This window comes from Notolepis coatsorum (genome assembly GCF_963971535.1).
Source record: "Notolepis coatsorum genome assembly, chromosome: 4".
In the NCBI taxonomy this organism is placed as follows: Eukaryota; Metazoa; Chordata; class Actinopteri; order Aulopiformes; family Paralepididae; genus Notolepis; species Notolepis coatsorum.
Window position 1 is genome coordinate 62,435,057 of NC_140168.1, and position 17,597 is coordinate 62,452,653.

The following is a 17,597-nucleotide window of genomic DNA, read 5'->3' on the forward strand; positions in this document are numbered from 1 at the left end:
GTGGGGGAGGATCTTGTCTCATCTGAACTGGAGGAATGGGACTGAATGAGAATTTCACATCTAGTCAGTGTTGGTACAACCCCACATTGCTAGAAAACAATGCAAACCACTGGAAAAGGCCATTTATAAGATAGTTCCCCTTTAAAAAGCCTTTATTGTAGCACCGCTACATAATTCTAAAAAGCCATCATGTTTCAACCAGCTGGTCTTCATCAGGGCATCACAAGGGTTCACACTTTATTTATAAAGAGGCCATCACCACCTGTGCCCAGTAGAGGGCAACCCCATTGTACTACACAGGTGATTAATCAATCAATCAATCGGTCCAAAAGATTATCAACAAATCAATAAAATCACAATATGACACTAAATTTAAAAAAAAACAAGTGTATACAAAAAGAAGAAGAGGTTTTCTAGGTTTCACCTATGGTAATCACCTATGGTAATATAAATGATAATTGGTACATATAGCATAGTCATAGGAAACATGTCCTCATTCAGACCTGAATCAAGCTTCAAGACGGTGAATCCAAACTGTTTCTTGTTGGTTCCATTTTTTTATCCCGTCTCCACCCCAGAGATTTTAATTGACTTTACAACTGCGTATACTGTACATGAGCCGTCCAAAATAAAACCTCTCCTCCATAATCCCCAACTGACCTACTGCCTGTTAGATGTTTCCGATAATCCCAGTGAGTGATGGCTCTACGATAGTATCCTGCGTTGTATTATCCCTCTGGTGTGCTCACGGAAACATCTGATAATCCCCGGGCAGGATGAACACCTCGACACGACTCAGTTGACAGTTATCAAGGAGAACATTTATTCAACCAAACAGGGTAGTTTCACAGGAAAGATGTGGTCTTCCTTGACATACTCAGCAGTTTGTAATAAGGTCCAGTGATTTAAAGCCCATTTGATAAAAGTCCATTTAAATCAAAGTCCATTTGATCAGCTTCTCCTAATTCACTCTCTCTCGTTCCGTTATTCATTTCGACTGGAGATGAATCACCCCTCCTGCTCCTCCATCCTTAACTTAGGAATGCTGTTATGACTCCCAGCACCAGGTCGCCTAGCAACCTGTTCCCAGTTTGCCCTAGTTACAACTTTTGGAAGAGAGGGGTCATGCACCTCACCTCTGCCATGCAAAGAGTGTTTGTTTTGCTCCCATCAGGAGTGGTGTCGCTGTTGTCATCATTAATTCGTATTATAATCACAGACGAATCATCACAATTCTTCATGCCCCTCCCCTCTCCCCCCGCCTCCTCTAGTGGTGCTGGACGACAGCAAGCGGCTGGCCAAGCGGAAGCTGATCGAGGAGAACCGCGAGCGGCGGCGGAAGGAGGAGCTCCAGAAGACTGTATGGGACCGACTGGAGCCCACGCAGGACGAGTGGGACCTCATCCGCATGGTTACTGAGGCCCACATGGCCACCAACGCCCAGGGAAACCACTGGAAGCAGAAGCGGAAATTCTTGGTGAGATGTCCGTCCGTCCCCCGTCCCCCCCATCCGCTTGTGCATACGGTCATTTGTCTGTGCGCATTCTGTCCCGCGAGTGTCCCGCCTACCGTCCCCGCGCACACCCCGCCTCTAAGCCACCCCTCCCAGCTCCACCCCCAGCCCGCCCTCCACTGCCTCCTCCATTATGTTCCCTGGTGTTAATATCTCCGTGTTGTTGTTGTTCTTCTGTATCTCCTTGTAGAGTGGAGAGAGTCAGCTGGATGCTGGAGACAAGTGTGCTCCTCCAACGCAGCAGCGCTCATTTATAACCAGAACACCTCATCCTGTCTCTTTTTGTTTTCTCCTTTCAAGTGGTCACCCCTTTTAAATCACTGATACTAATTAGGGGTGTCACGATTCGATTTAACGTTTCGATTTTAAGGTGACGATTCGATTTATTTTTTTAAACCCTATTTTTTTTCCTGCACTGACGACATATTGTTGGTTGTATGCCCTGACAACTTTGTCGTTTACATTTTCAAATTCTTCTTGAAAAAGATACGGTTAGGGTAACAGCAGCTGCTACAAGGAGAATTTTCAGCAGAATATATCTTTGTCAGATTGGTTGTGATACCTTGTTATGTTACAGTAAACAAATGAGCCTAATTCTCATGATACAAATTAGTGGCCAGTATGACTTGCTACCATAGTGTATTTATACCTGTATCACGGTACATAATAATACTGTAACACTGTACATACATCAGATTAGCATTATTACTTAGGAGAACGAATTTATATATATATCAGTTGAATCACTTGTATTGTTAATGCACTTTACTGTTACTTTTGCACTCTGGTTAGATGCCAACTTATTTTCATTGTGCTGTACTTGTGCTGTATGATGACAATACATTTGAATCTAATCTAATGGGGGATTGTTTTGATGACGAGGGGTTAGGGTGAAGAGCCCTGCTAACTGAATGCAGAGTTATTTTGGTTGATGAAGCAAGTTTTGTTTGGAAAGGCTTTGTGCTGGATCTGAACCGGACACACAGTATCATTATGACATAGAGGATGTTGATGATGGACTTGTCGTGGTCTCGTCAATTGTCTTTCATTCTCATCGGTCTCAATGTTTCAACGCATTCATTGTTTATATAACTCACCGGGAGGGCAAACGTTGCCACACCAGTGACTTGAGGAAAGCAGGAGGATTCTGTTTTTCTCCATTATCTCTGGCAGTGGCCTTCGTGTAGTAATACAGGCTACCGGTAAGCTGGTTAAGTAGCAGCTACGCTGTGTCTTCTTTTAAATGTTTTTATTTTTCTTCGGACGCGCGGAAGTAAGCAGGATGGAGAGATAAAAAATACTGGCAAATCTGCTCGTGATTTCGAAGGTCAGAATCGAACGCTCATTTCAATCGATTTTCGATTCAGACTCAGAATCGTGACACTGCTAATAATAATAATAATAATAATAATAATAACTTTAATCTCTCTTCTTGTGCAGTTTCATTTCTCCCTCTTATTTCACACACCTCACCTTCTGCCAACTAATGTTGTTTTCTTGTCAAAGCTAATTGCTCTGTCCAGAAAGTCTGTCTGAAAACCTTTTGATTTATCCTGGGGTTTCCATGGCAAGATGTGGGAAAAGAGCCACATGTTTTATGTTATGAATACAAATTTTAACCAGGGTTTAGATATTGGGACTAGTGGATTTGGAAAATTGGGGCATAATTTTTTTTTCCGATGGTAGTATCTACGTGAATACTTTCAGTTGTTATTGTTGTTGTTGTTGTTGTTTTTTTCCATGAGATTTCTTTGTGTCTTTTTTAACTGAGAATACTCTAAGAACTAGGTAAAACTGTAATGCGTGGTTTGGTTTTCAGGTAATCACCACACAATTTTAGCTAGCTAAAATTAGGCACTGCTAATGCTAAATGAATGGGAATCATAGAGACAAGCGCACCACATTATATTTATTAATCCCAAAATCATGCTAATTTAAAATGTTGTAGATTTAGGTAGATTTTAGGTGGTATAGCCAAGAGTTATGCAACATTGTTCCTATGGCAACCATTAATTTAGCACTAGCAGTGGTTTGTGTGGTGATTGTCAGATAATCAAACCATGCATTCTAGTTTCAACTGGTTCTCAGACTACGCTCTGGCCAAACAACCATCTGTATATCACACTTTACAAACAATTAACCTTTAAAAGTAATATCATAGATACTACCTCTTTTGCCAGCTATCATGCTCAGTGGCAGCCATTTTGGAAATAGAATAGCAGCTCCAAAGTGACTTTTCCTTAAGTTTTTAGCAGGTCCTGGGCTGTGAATCTCACCGTGGAAACCCTCTTCTTGGATTTAATGTGCTCACCTGTTCATTTCTCTCTGCACCTCTTATCATCTGTCTTCAGTTTCACAAACTTGTTTTGTTTTTAGTTGGCTTGACACGGGTTCTGTTATGTATTTATCATACATCAAAGAACAACGCATCACCACAGTCTTACCTTTAGTGCACACTTTACTGAACACTTCGTATATGTTCACTGCATCAAATATTAACTACGGCAATACAACTGAACATGTAATTCCTATATATGTAGTTCCAATAGTCACTACATTCATCCCCCATTTTAAACTGAGAGACAGTGAAAATATCTCCTAATTATGCTCCATCATATGAAACTCCCAAAACAAATTGAGCATTTACATTACAATACTGTCTGGTGTCTACACAATGACACCTAACCAATATAACACTGTATATTACAGTACACCATTTTCTTACATCACTCATATGGACAGTATTAAAACGGTAGTATGACTTCTGTTTAGATTCTTATATTGGTGCCGGATAGAACAGATGTCTCTTATGACATGATCACATCGCGGTGGTCTAATTGTTCTATGAGACCGACACATTCCGGCTGTGGATGTGTCCAACTGTTCAGTCACTGTGGCCCTCTGTGTTCTCACACACTGAGCCTTGAGACCCGCGAGTCACGTTGGCATGACCCCTTTCAAGGTCCCTCCACTCTTTCGATGGTGTGTCAGGCCCAACGCTCAACCCATCACTACGTTGCCTGTAGACTGTGTCCACGTCTCAATTCTTGACTCTGTAAGAAACATGCCCCGTCTGTTGAGTGACATATCCTGGTGGCCATTTTGGTCCTTTTCCTGTATTGTCCTGTAGGTATACTGCTTCATCCACTCCAAACAATCAACTGTCAGTCATGATAGAGCTTCTGTACTATTTTTAATTTTTTTTTGCAAACAGCTTCTGTTGTGTTGGGTTTGATGAAGTCTTTCTGGCGTTCCGGAAACAGATTGTTTGTGTAGGACGAGATCAGCCGGTGATCGTCCTTGTTGTTCAGCGTTTTGCAATAAGAAGAGCCTGTCTTCTTGCCTTCTTTCAGAGAACGTACATACCTCTGCTAATCCATTAGTGGAAGGGTGCTCGGGAGCACTCATGGAATGCCAAATTCTCTTCTGTTTGGAACTCGCTCTACATGGACGTAGTGGCGTTGCCTGTTGTACAATTTGCTCAGGATGGATCTACATACATACAGTATATGAAGAAAACGATCTTCTCAGTCTAGTGACGGTGGCCTGCAAAGTTCTCTGTGACATCCTGAACACCTCCAACCATTTGGAGTAATGCGTCTACTACCACAATAAAGTGACCGTTAGATAGAGAGGCGCGGCAAAATCCATTATGCCGTCTTTTCCTGCATTTCCCCTGGGAGGTCCCACGGATGCAAGGGTACCTGGCGTAGCATTCTTCATCCTCACTATTCCTTGATGCTTTTGTGTATATCTCTCTTAGAACTGTTGGAACGATTGCTTGTGTCCCCACAGCCCTGTTCTGTCAATAGCTCATCCCTTTGTGTGTACTGTATAATGGTTTCCGACTCTCATTGACCGGCACTGGCCAGTTCTCCTTACAGCCAAATTTCCCTCGGGATGAATAAAGTATTTCTATTCTATTCTATACCGATACAGTCTAGAGAGCTCATTGTTCATGTCAGTCACTCTGGCTACTTGAGTCACATTCAGTGGTGCTTCCTCGATGATAGGTTGTTAACAGCATATAGATAGAATAGAATAGAAGTACTTCCTTGATCCCGAGGTATCCTGACATCCTGACTGGAACCACTGGAGTAGCCTATCCAGTCTGCTTTACTGGCAAGATGATACCAGCTTTCTTTAGTCTCTCTTTGTCCACTTTGCCTTTCATAGGCAAAGGGCAGCTCTTAAAGAACGTGGGACTTTAACGTGGGGCATCTGGTTTTACTAGAATAGTGGCTTTGGCATCCTTTGGCATTCGTCCTTGAGCGTGCCAGACTCCTTGTGCGCTTCTGAGTCCATCTCTTAACACTTCTTGGATTGACTTCCTGCTCTACTCTGATCCTCAACAGATGCTGCCAGGTCAGTTCGACTTCATGCAACCTGTTGCTTCCACACAGTGCTGGTCCATTATCTCCCACCACCACAATGGCCAGGTCCGCTGTTTGACCTCCATAGCTCACTTTGGCTCTAAATTCCCCTGTTGACATGCGCTCCTTCTAGTGGCTGGTCCATGAACTGCGTCTTATACGCTTCCTCCGAGATAAGGGTCCTCGTAGCCCCAGTATCTATCTCCCATGTCCACATGTTTGCTATTTGAGCTCTGTCAGGGTACTCTCAGTCGTCATTAAGTCATCATTAACACCATCCACAGGGAACATCTCCAGCGCTGGCTCTTCCACTTCACCCGCATATTTTGTGGCCTTATTTCTGCTTGACTGTGGCTTTTTCCAATTAGGCTTGAATTCATAATTTTGGCAGGTCTTCACTCTACATGCCTTCTTAATATGCCCCGCTTTCCCACAGTTATGGCATATTGTGTCCTTAAACTACTGTTCGTCGGCTGTGTGATCTTTACCTTTGCACCGGCAACACTGTTTTTGTGCACGTTCACACCTCGTTCCTCAATTTTCGTGAGTTGCTGCATGTCTTTATCCGCTGTTTACATATTAAGGGTGATTTCAAACGCTCTTGCGAAGGTCAGCCTATCTTCCGACTGCAACTTTGACGAGCCTCGTTGCGTATTCCACTGATGAAAAGATCCCGAAGAGTATCATCCAAATCCATCTCTGAATTCATAATGTACTGCTGAATTCATAATGTACTGCTGAATTCATAATGTACTGCTGAATTCATAATGTACCGCATGCTGCTTCAATGTGGCTGCAGACTGCAGCACTGGCTTCCCCTGTTTCCGACTGCAGTGATGAAAGCGAAAACCCGCTCGGCAATAAGCAGAGGTTTCGGACTCAAAATGCTCCTTCAAGATATTTCTTTTGAAGGTTTTGTCTTTCAGTTTACCCGGCTGGACCAAATTGCACGGTAGGTTAGTCCGTACAATGACGTGGCCCACTTGCTTCTCATCATCGATGTCATTAGCTTTGACACGCTCCACATACGCCGGCCAGGAGGACTCACTGTCGGGTTTAAAACTTGCCAATTTTCCCAAGGAAAGCCACAATCCTATCCTCATCGCTACTAATATGTTGTGTATTTGTCATACATCAAAGAACGATGCATTACCACAGCCTTGCCTTTAGGTGTGCACTTTACTGAAAACATAGGCGCATGCTCACTGCATTAAATATCAGTTGCGGTAATGCAACTGTGCCAAACATGTAGTTCATACAGTATGTAGTTCATATGTAGTTTACATGTAGTTCCAATAGCCAATACACGACAGGGTCTTCATTGAAACTTCACAATTCCTGTTGATTATCCAACAGGTCCAGGAAGCAATGCTACTAAATAACATGTAATTTATTCTATACTTCTGACCAGAGTGCAGTGGGGGTGAAGGACACTAAGGTAAGACACAAGTCCACAAATTCTTATCTAAGATAGATAGATATTTATTAGTCATTTTGGAAATTCATCATGTGCAATCATCAGACAAACATACAATTACAATACCAACAGCAACAGCACCTATCAACAAACAGTATTATTTATAGACAGATAATCAGAAATGCATCATGTGCCATAAAGCAATCGTCAGACAAACAAATGGACAATTATAATACCAACAACAACAACAACAACAGCAGTACCAACAACAGAACACCTCAACATTATCACAGACATTATTCACCAAAGTGCTCTACATAATTGGTATAGTAATATTATAAAGTTCAGTATCCTCACACAGAGGTTCAGTTGTTTTAATTTCACAATTTGTTCAGCAGTGCAGTACTGGTAGGCATGAATGATCTGCTAGCCTGATTGATTGGGAGGGATGGCTCATTATACCATCGTACCAACAGCTTGTATGCACTAAATAGGGCATGTGATACACACCTCTAATCATCTCCTACCTTTTCCTCACCACTCAGGACTCACAGGTCATCGTCATGCAGTTTTGCAGCAATCTTACTGGACATATTGACTATCTTATGCACTATATTATTCACTGACAATGAAGAATACCAGGCAATAGAATAGCGATAGAAGATCACACCTATGTGTTCGAATTCAGTTTAGGGTCAGTTTAGCCTTTATTGTTGTTCCCAAATATTTTTAGTCATCTACTACTTCAATACCCTCCCCAATGATTGTTATTTATTGGTGGGTGTTGTTACCAGTCCTAAAGTCCAAAGATAATTTCTTTAGTTTTCTTGGTGTTCAGATGAAGAAAGCTGGACCTGCACCAACAAATAAACTGATCTACCCACACACACAGAAACTGGTTTCATCACCATCTTGAATCAAACCCATGATTGCTGTGTCATCAGATAATTTAATAGTAACATCAGATGTGTACATTTAAAATAATACTGCTCCCTTGTGGAGCACCAGTATTAGTAGTGACAGTGACACTGTAATCGGTCAGTCAGAAGGAACTCTACTCATCTGATGATGTTATTATTTACTCCAAACTGCAGTAATCTACAAAAAGAACATTTGTTTCCCCAAATACTATATATTCCTTGACTTTACACCAGAGGTGCCTTGACTTTTTCTTGAAATGTTTGCGTTCCACAGTGGCAATTCACACTCATGCACCAAAATGAAACCGGGCTGTCCACCCGTATTGTGCCCGACTGAGACAAAACAGCATTGTTCCATAATATGACTGTTTTACACAGAAAAGGAAACGTAATTGGACAACCTTTTTATGTGTTTTGTACTGTTGTCATTGTCTTTTCCTTCTGCAGGGGGTGGGGGGAATGTGTGTGTGTTTGTGTTTCCGTTAAGATTGAAAATCTGAAAATAGAATATAAAGATTTGACATTTATAATGGAATTTTGGGAGTCAGGCTCACACCAATGACACTCACCATTTATCATACATGTGTCTTAAGGCCCCCTGCTCCACCTGATATCTCCTCACACACAGTACAGGTAGACACCTATGCTGCTCTCCCCTCCCACTATGCGTCAAACCTGACCCTATCACTTTGTTCCATTCCCCCTTTGCCACTCCCTATGATCAACCATATACTCCCTATGATCAACCATATACTCCCAGTGATCAACCATATACTCCCAGTGATCAACCATATACTCCCAGTGATCAACCATATACTCCCTATGATCAACCATATACTCCCAGTGATCAACCATATACTCCCTATGATCAACCATATACTCCCAGTGATCAACCATATACTCCCAGTGATCAACCATATACTCCCAGTGATCAACTCCCAGTGATCAACCATATACTCCCAGTGATCAACCATATACGTGTCATTCACTCTCTATTTTGCGCACTTCTCCTGCCTCCTATGCATAACTAGCTCTTGGTCTTCGTGGCGCCTGAATTCCTGCAGTCTGTTTCTACGCTCTAGATCTAGAACATGATTAGGTCACGCTACACTAGATTAGGCCTCTGTTTATCTTAAAGGAACACTCCAACATTTTGGGAAATTAGCTTATTTGCCATCTACCCTGGAGTTAGACAAGAAGATACATACATTTTTCTTCTCTGTGCATGCAGTAGGAGTAGGAAGACGTTGGGAACTAGGCTAATGGAGGAACCTACTTCCAGTGACTGACGCTAAGCTAGGCTAACAGTGCATGTCTTCCTACTCCTACTGCATGCACAGAGAAGAAAAAGGTATGTATCTTCTTGTCTAACTCCAGGGTAGATGGCAAATAAGCTAATTTCCCAAAATGTTGGAGTGTTCCTTTAAGAGTATTGGCCGACAGCCTGCACAGGTCCAGAACGGTACCGTTGCCTAGCAGTATGTGTCGGCTTCCCCTTAACCACCCTTCATCCTGCCTCACACCCATGGGCCAATCTAGTGCCGGCTAGAGGCCAGCTCCCTCACGGCATGAGACACCGTAGTAGCAACCACCCTCCAGACCCCTTCCATCCTCCCTCTCCCTTAATCAGCAGCTCCTTCGTTCCCATCATCCATACTGCTTGCAACAGCTACCCACTTTCAACCTCTACTGCTTTGAAGTATTCTGAGCATCAGAATACACTTGACCCCCCCCCCCCCCCCCCTCTTCTGCATATCCTATCCCTGCGCTGGACTTTCTTGCCATGCCAGGCTCCCTCAGAAACCTTGTTCTCCCATGCCTACTTCTGCCTCCTCTGTCATTCTTCACAACTGCCGCCTATGCACTAGAATCTCCACCATCCCTTTTTTAGACGCTTTTTGTATCACAAACAGTACTGTATTTGTAAATCTGGTATGTCATAAATGTATAGATGTAGCAGTACTCTCTATCTGTAGGTCATGTATGTCATATATGTTATGATTAATTGAAAATGGGGGACCCTGATGTAAACAAGACGAAAGTCTTTCTCTGGTCTGCATCCCCTTAAAGGAAAACTCCAACATTTTGGGAAATTAGCTTATTTGGCATCTACCCTGGAGTTAGACAAGAAGATACATACCTTTTTCTTCTCTGTGCATGCATTAGGAGTAGGAAGACACGCACCGTTAGCCTAGCTTAGCGTCAGTCACTGGAAGTAGGTTCCTCCATTAGCCTAGTTCCCAATGTCTTCCTACTCCTACTGCATGCACAGAGAAGAAAAAGTTTTCCTTTAACAATTGTGTGTATTGAGCTGTATTGTATTGTACCCATTCTGCAATCTGTTAATAAAATGTTCAATCAATCAATCAATCAATCCTCATTCCATCAAGTATTGTTTAACGCATCAACTGACCGATTCTGCATTCTCACCCCATCTCCCTTTCCGATATCCCCTCTCTTCTAAATCACTCTCACACCCCTGTCCGCATACATTCGCCACCGGGCAATATCCCCATTTACCCCCCCCCCCCCCCCCCTGTTACCAACTCTGCTCATTCTGCCACCACACCAGTCCCATCCCAGGAACACCAGCACGTTATCCTGCCTCCTAGGTCACAACACCCTATACTCCTTCCATTATAAGCACAGACTCTGCCTCACCAAAACGGGAACACTGAATCCTTGTGTTGTATTACAGCACCATGAAATAAAAAAATAGCAATACCTTGTCTTGTAGGGACTGCTACCTTACCATTTCAGTGAGCTGTAATTAACACAAGGACTCAATGGCATCAAATGGCATCCAATGACATCTCTGGTGGCCATATTCAAACAAGTTTACTCTCAATCAAGTCAAACTAAATTAATGTGTGCAAAACTGTGTTTAGAGTTTTGGATGTGTGTGAGATTATGTGTAAAATAAGTCAGCTTTGTTTTTTGGTGAAGTGCCCCTTTTAACTAAAGCAAGTGACACTTTGCTCACAGATCAATTTCCCCGCCAAGAGTAGACCTAGTGAACGAGCGCATGTGAACGTGAATGGCGCAGGGACGAGTGCTGGAATTAAGATGAGTACATGCAGGGAACAGTTGAATCTAAGATGAGTACATGCAGGGAACAGTTGAATCTAAGATGAGTGCATGCAGGGAACAGTTGAATCTAAGATGAGTACATGCAGGGAACAGTTGAATCTAAGATGAGTACATGCAGGGAACAGTTGAATCTAAGATGAGTGCATGCAGGGAACAGTTGAATCTAAGATGAGTGCATGCAGGGAACAGTTTAATCTAAGATGAGTACATGCAGGGAACAGTTGAATCTAAGATGAGTGCATGCAGGGAACAGTTGAATCTAAGATGAGTACATGCAGGGAACAGTTGAATCTAAGATGAGTGCATGCAGAGAACAGTTGAATCTAAGATGAGTACATGCAGGGAACAGTTGAATCTAAGATGAGTGCATGCAGGGAACAGTTGAATCTAAGATGAGTGCATGCAGGGAACAGTTGAATCTAAGATGAGTGCATGCAGGGAACAGTTGAATCTAAGATGAGTGCATGCAGGGAACAGTTGAATCTAAGGTGAGTACATGCAGGGAACAGTTGAATCTAAGATGAGTGCATGCAGGGAACAGTTGAATCTAAGATGAGTGCATGCAGGGAACAGTTGAATCTAAGATGAGTGCATGCAGGGAACAGTTGAATCTAAGATGAGTACATGCAGGGAACAGTTGAATCTAAGATGAGTGCATGCAGGGAACAGTTGAATCTAAGATGAGTGCATGCAGGGAACAGTTGAATCTAAGATGAGTGCATGCAGGGAACAGTTGAATCTAAGATGAGTGCATGCAGGGAACAGTTGAATCTAAGATGAGTGCATGCAGGGAACAGTTGAATCTAAGATGAGTGCATGCAGGGAACAGTTAAATCTAAGATGAGTACATGCAGGGAACAGTTGAATCTAAGATGAGTGCATGCAGGGAACAGTTGAATCTAAGATGAGTGCATGCAGGGAACAGTTGAATCTAAGATGAGTACATGCAGGGAACAGTTGAATCTAAGATGAGTGCATGCAGGGAACAGTTGAATCTAAGATGAGTGCATGCAGGGAACAGTTGAATCTAAGATGAGTGCATGCAGGGAACAGTTGAATCTAAGATGAGTGCATGCAGGGAACAGTTGAATCTAAGATGAGTGCATGCAGGGAACAGTTGAATCTAAGATGAGTACATGCAGGGAACAGTTGCACAGAAACCCTGGTGCTCGTGACGCCGGCTGACTTTTTTTGCGATAGATGACATAATTTCCTGTAAGTCTTTGTGTGGTAGTGTTCACTCCAATGTCAGTGACAGATTTACAGTGAACTAAACACTAAAGTCACATAATCAGCGGTGAAAAGTGTGCTTTCACTCAAGTAGTGTGCTCGAGTGAACTTTATACTTTTACACCACTGCATTTAAAAGGAAATGCCCTGCGTAACTTGACTACATTGCTCTGTTACTTTTGATGAAAAACATTTTGCATACAAAACATGATGAATTGGTTTAAATTATGCACTTCGAAATGTGATGCCTGTCAAGAGGAAGTAATTAGAGTCGGCATAAGTGGACCGCTGATCACTTTAACATAACCTTTAGACATTAACCGAGGATTAAAAGCTCCCAAGTAAATACAAGAACATCCTATAAAATGTGTTCTGTTACTTTTGATACTGGAGTATATTCAACATCAAACTTAAGTAATTCTACTTTTACTTAAAGGTAGAATCTGTAATGCTGTCAACCAGTGATGTCTAGACAAAAGAGCCCGGCTTTGTAATGACGAGGCAGGAATGGAAGTGTGGACCCAAGAGCAGACAAACAGACAGGATGCGGATGAAGAGTGAAACAACGGGTATGTTTAATGATGGCAGGCAGGTAGCAGGCAGAGTACAGATAGTAGGTAAGGAAGACTGACTGACTACAGAACTACAGAAAGGCAGCGGCTAGACACGACGGGTAACAGAATCCAAGACATAAGTGCACATGGGGTAATGACTGATATAAGACGGCTAGAAGAAGCACACAGGAAGATTGGAGCACATGTGAGGGGATGCTGGGGACCCATGCTGCAGGGGGAAACAAGGTGAGAGCGAAGGGGGAGACGGGGTTAGACATAGAGCTGGATGTCACAGCCGTGACAGGAACACCCCCTCTAGGGATGACTCCTGGTGTCTCCCAAGGTCAACCAGGAAGGGGGAGCCCTGCCACGTCAGCAAAAGATGGGGCCGGGCAGGCACGGAAGGGACTGGACCTCAGCAGGGGCGCTGGCCTGCGGAGGCTCTGTAGCGATGGACAGCAGCTGTTCTGTAGAGCTGGGCAGCGGAGGCTCCTGGGGTCTTCTTAGCTTTAGTAGCTTTGGGCTTGTTCGCTGGGGCTTCTTGGGCGCAGCAGCCTTACTGAACTCTTCTTTAACATCCAGACCAGCAGAAGGGACAGAAAGCAGTTCAGAAACCTCACCCATGCAGGAAGGAGCAGAGACGACCAATGAGGATGTGACAATGGCTGCCTTGAGACAATGCTGATGGCAGAATGAGGATTGTGTTTCTCCAACCGGAGCCGACCCTGGCCTGGACACCAGCGGACAACGGAGAGTCCTAAACATGGAGTTGGATGTTCTCTGATTTCTGGAGAGACCTGAGTGAGGTGAGTGACCGAACCGATGACTCTTCCATTCAACGGTGGAAATGCCCAGCCGGCACATCAGGGCTTATCGGCACCGGAGTCCACAAAAGTCTAGAAAGGAAGGTTCCGGGCTTTCCAGGTGAGAGTAACGGGGAAGTAGGGACAAGAATACGAGGATATGGACTGGGCTGTACACCCTCCTACTAGTGAGCCTCAGACAGGAAGCCTGGTCACAATACAGTCAGCATTTCTGGGTCATTCTCAGTCTTGTCCCGCCCCAACTGCATAGGCTCCTGACTGCAGTCTGATGAGCGGAAACTCGGAAGACGGAGTGGCGTCGACATGAGACGCAGAGTCTTTCTGAGCGCCTGAGACCAGTTCATCTTTAATAAACTCAGACGGGGGACTCTTGATTCCAGCTGCTCTCGGCCGCCAGGGCGCTGAACTCTATGGAATATTCCGCCGCACTGTGCTTACCCTACTGGAGATTCATGAACCTCCTTGACGCTTCCATTCCAGAGACGGCGTGGTCAAAAACGTGTTCTTTTTGGAAACAAAACAGGGATAACTGATGTCAGACTGTTGCTCCTACAGCGCTGTTGCCCAGGCTAAGGCTGTACAGGTAAAAGAACTACAGAAAGATAGTAGCTAGACACGACCGTACATGTAAGAGAACTACAGAAAGGTAGCAGCTAGACACGACCGTACATGTAAGAGAACTACAGAAAGGTAGCAGCTAGACACGACCGTACAAGTAAGAGAACTACAGAAAGGTAGCAGCTAGACACAACCGTACATGTAAGAGAACTACAGAAAGGTAGCAGCTAGACACGACCATACAGGTAAAATAACTACAGAAGGGTAGCAGCTAGACACGACCATACAAGTAAAAGAACTACAGAAGGGTAGCAGCTAGACACGACCATACAAGTAAAAGAACTACAGAAAGTTAGTAGCTAGACACGACTAGAATCATAGAGGAGGTGAAAAAGAACAACCTGACAGCGGTACTGTGCTTTATCGACTTCAAAAAGGCTTTTGACTCGATACACAGAGCCGTGATGATGAGGATACTCAAGGCCTACGGAGTCCCTCCCAATCTACTCCGGGCCATAGGGACCATGCATACGGGTACAAGGGCCAAGGTGGTAACCCCAGACGGCAACAGTGAAGAATTTGACATACTGGCTGGAGTGATGCAATGGGACACCCTTGCCCCCTTCCTTTTCGTCATAGTCCTCGACTATGCGGTCAGGAAGGCCATCAATGGACGGGAGCAGGAACTTGGTCTCACAATAACCCCAAGGAGATCGAGACGACACCCCGCCATAGTCTTAACAGACCTTGACTACGCGGACGACATCAGCCTGCTCTCTGACCACGTGGAGCAGGCACAGGAACTCCTGTGTAGAGTGGAGACGGAGTGCGCCAAGGTTGGCCTTAGGCTAAATGCCAAGAAAACCGAGGTCATAATGTATAACATCCTCCCGGATCATCCACCTCTAAGGACAACAGGAGGCTCTGCTCTAAAGGAAGTCGGTGATTTCATATACCTGGGCTCGTGGGTCAACTCGTCCGAGCAAGACCTTAAAGGGAGGAAGGCGCTTGCGTGGAGGGCTCTGAACGGCATGACCAGTTTGTGGAAATCCAACCTCCCCCGTCAAATCAAGCTCAACTTCTTTCATGCAACAGTTTAGTCTGTCCTTTTGTATGGCAGTGAATGCTGGACCTTGAAGCCCACCCTGCAGAAGTCCTTCGATGGGTGCTACACCAGAATGATGCGTGTGGTGCTCAACATCAACAGGGATGAGCATGTCACTAATGCAAACTTGTATGGGGGGGTGCTAAAGGTGAGCGATAAAGTGGCAGTCAGGAGAATGAGGCTGGCAGGTCACTGCCAGAGACACCATGAGCTGCCAACCAGCAAACTTGTGCTGTGGGAACCAACACACGGGCATCGATCACGAGGACGTCCCACATTAACCTACGTGGACGTACTCAGGAGAGATGCGGGAACAGAATGCACCGGTGAGCTAGCCAGATGCATGGAGGATCGGGATGACTGGAAGCACCGATGGAGGGCCTGTCCGAGGACGACCTAGATAGATAGACACGACTGTACATGTAAGAGAACTACAGAAAGGTAGCAGCTAGACACGACCGGTAACAAACTCTTATCAAGCAACTAACTAACTCTGGGAACAGACATAAGCACACAGGGGGTAATGACTAATAGAAGACAGCTGGTGACACACAGGGAGATTGGAGCGCATGTGAGGGAATGCTGGAGACATCTGCTGGGTCTGCAGGGGGGAACACAAGAAGAGAGACAATAGGAGGAGGGAGAGACAGGGTTAGACATTGAGCTGGATGTCCCAGCCATGACTTGCTTGGTATTTCACTTTGTTTAAATTTTTTTTTTGGAGTTTAGTAACTTATTATATTGTGAATTTCTCCAGACCTGAGGTGTGGCCACCTCAATAGCAACCCCTCCCCTATCCCCACTCAACTCCAACCCCAAACAAGACCAAAACAAGATCAGACCAGAACTAAAGAAGTTCAACATTGTGCAGTACCAAGCACAGCTCTTTTGCCTAGAGGTCGCTGTTTGACGGCATTACAGATTATACCTGCTGCTCATAATGGACAGCCTTTTTTTTTTGGCTAATACTGTATTTTAAAACCAAAGAAACCCGGAAGGGCCCTACTATACATAGTAACATGTACCCTGTTTGGTCACAACCATGGCAACAACCTAACCTTCTCCACATAATCGCGACGTTATATGGCCAGAGATGTATAGTGTAGTGTATACACCCAAAACAGCGAAGTAAATCAAGTTCAAAATAACTGTTATTGAACTTTTGACTATAATATAATATATATATCCAACCTTTAACCCCCCCCCCCTTGTACTACATTCGGTGTGGATGCTGTTCAACCTCTACAGATAATAATGTTGCTATGTGTCGTCCTTTGCTGTTGTTGTTGTTGTTATTGTTGAATTTGTATGTTTCTGTATTGAAAGACTGTACAGACATTGAGCTCCATCTCCCCCTGACTTGTCTTTCCAGCCTGATGACATTGGTCAAGCGCCCATCATTAATGCACCTGAAGGAAGCAAAGTGGACATTGAAGCCTTCAGTCAGTTTACAAAGATCATCACCCCTGCCATCACTCGTGTGGTGGACTTTGCCAAAAAGCTGCCTATGTTCTGTGAGGTAAGCCCACGTTCACTAACTATTTCAAAAGGCAACATCCACAGGGTTCTATGACGTTTCAATGAAAGATAAGTGATGCTTTAATTCAACAATGGTTTCATTCTGATTACAGAGCCACATCTCTGATGCAGGGCATTTTCACCATGATTTGATTTGGAGTATTTTGAGTATACATGTACAGTATGTACAGTAGTTTGAGTATTCATTTCAGTATGTTTTTAAATATGTAATATCAATACAAAATGTCAGTCTGCAATAATTGATAACTAATTGATAAATAATTATATATAATTAAAACGTTATACCAAGATATCGTTTCACATCATTATGTTTATAAATTAATGAAATAGATAAACACTGATTTCAATTAATATCGCTTGTCAGTTTTGCAGGTCCATGCAGTTGGATTTAAACCATTAAACATGTTAGAAATATGCTCCATATGTACAATTTCCTATAATATACTGTAGTTTAACTTTGAGGAAATTGTAAAT

The 17,597-nt window shown here is 43.8% G+C and overlaps 1 protein-coding gene across 3 annotated transcripts in view; it reads left to right on the plus strand.

The window, feature by feature from the left end:
• The window catches only part of thrb (thyroid hormone receptor beta), a 132,318-nt gene that overhangs the window by 101,005 nt on the left and 13,716 nt on the right, over positions 1 to 17,597 (plus strand). For 2 of the 3 annotated variants that reach the window (XM_084312564.1, XM_084312563.1), the window contains 3 exons: positions 1,272 to 1,477; positions 7,298 to 7,324; positions 16,957 to 17,103. In XM_084312564.1, coding sequence (XP_084168690.1) covers positions 1,272 to 1,477; positions 7,298 to 7,324; positions 16,957 to 17,103 — 380 coding nt within the window. The remainder of the gene's footprint in view (positions 1 to 1,271; positions 1,478 to 7,297; positions 7,325 to 16,956; positions 17,104 to 17,597) is intronic. The other variant, XM_084312565.1, reaches the window with a different exon arrangement.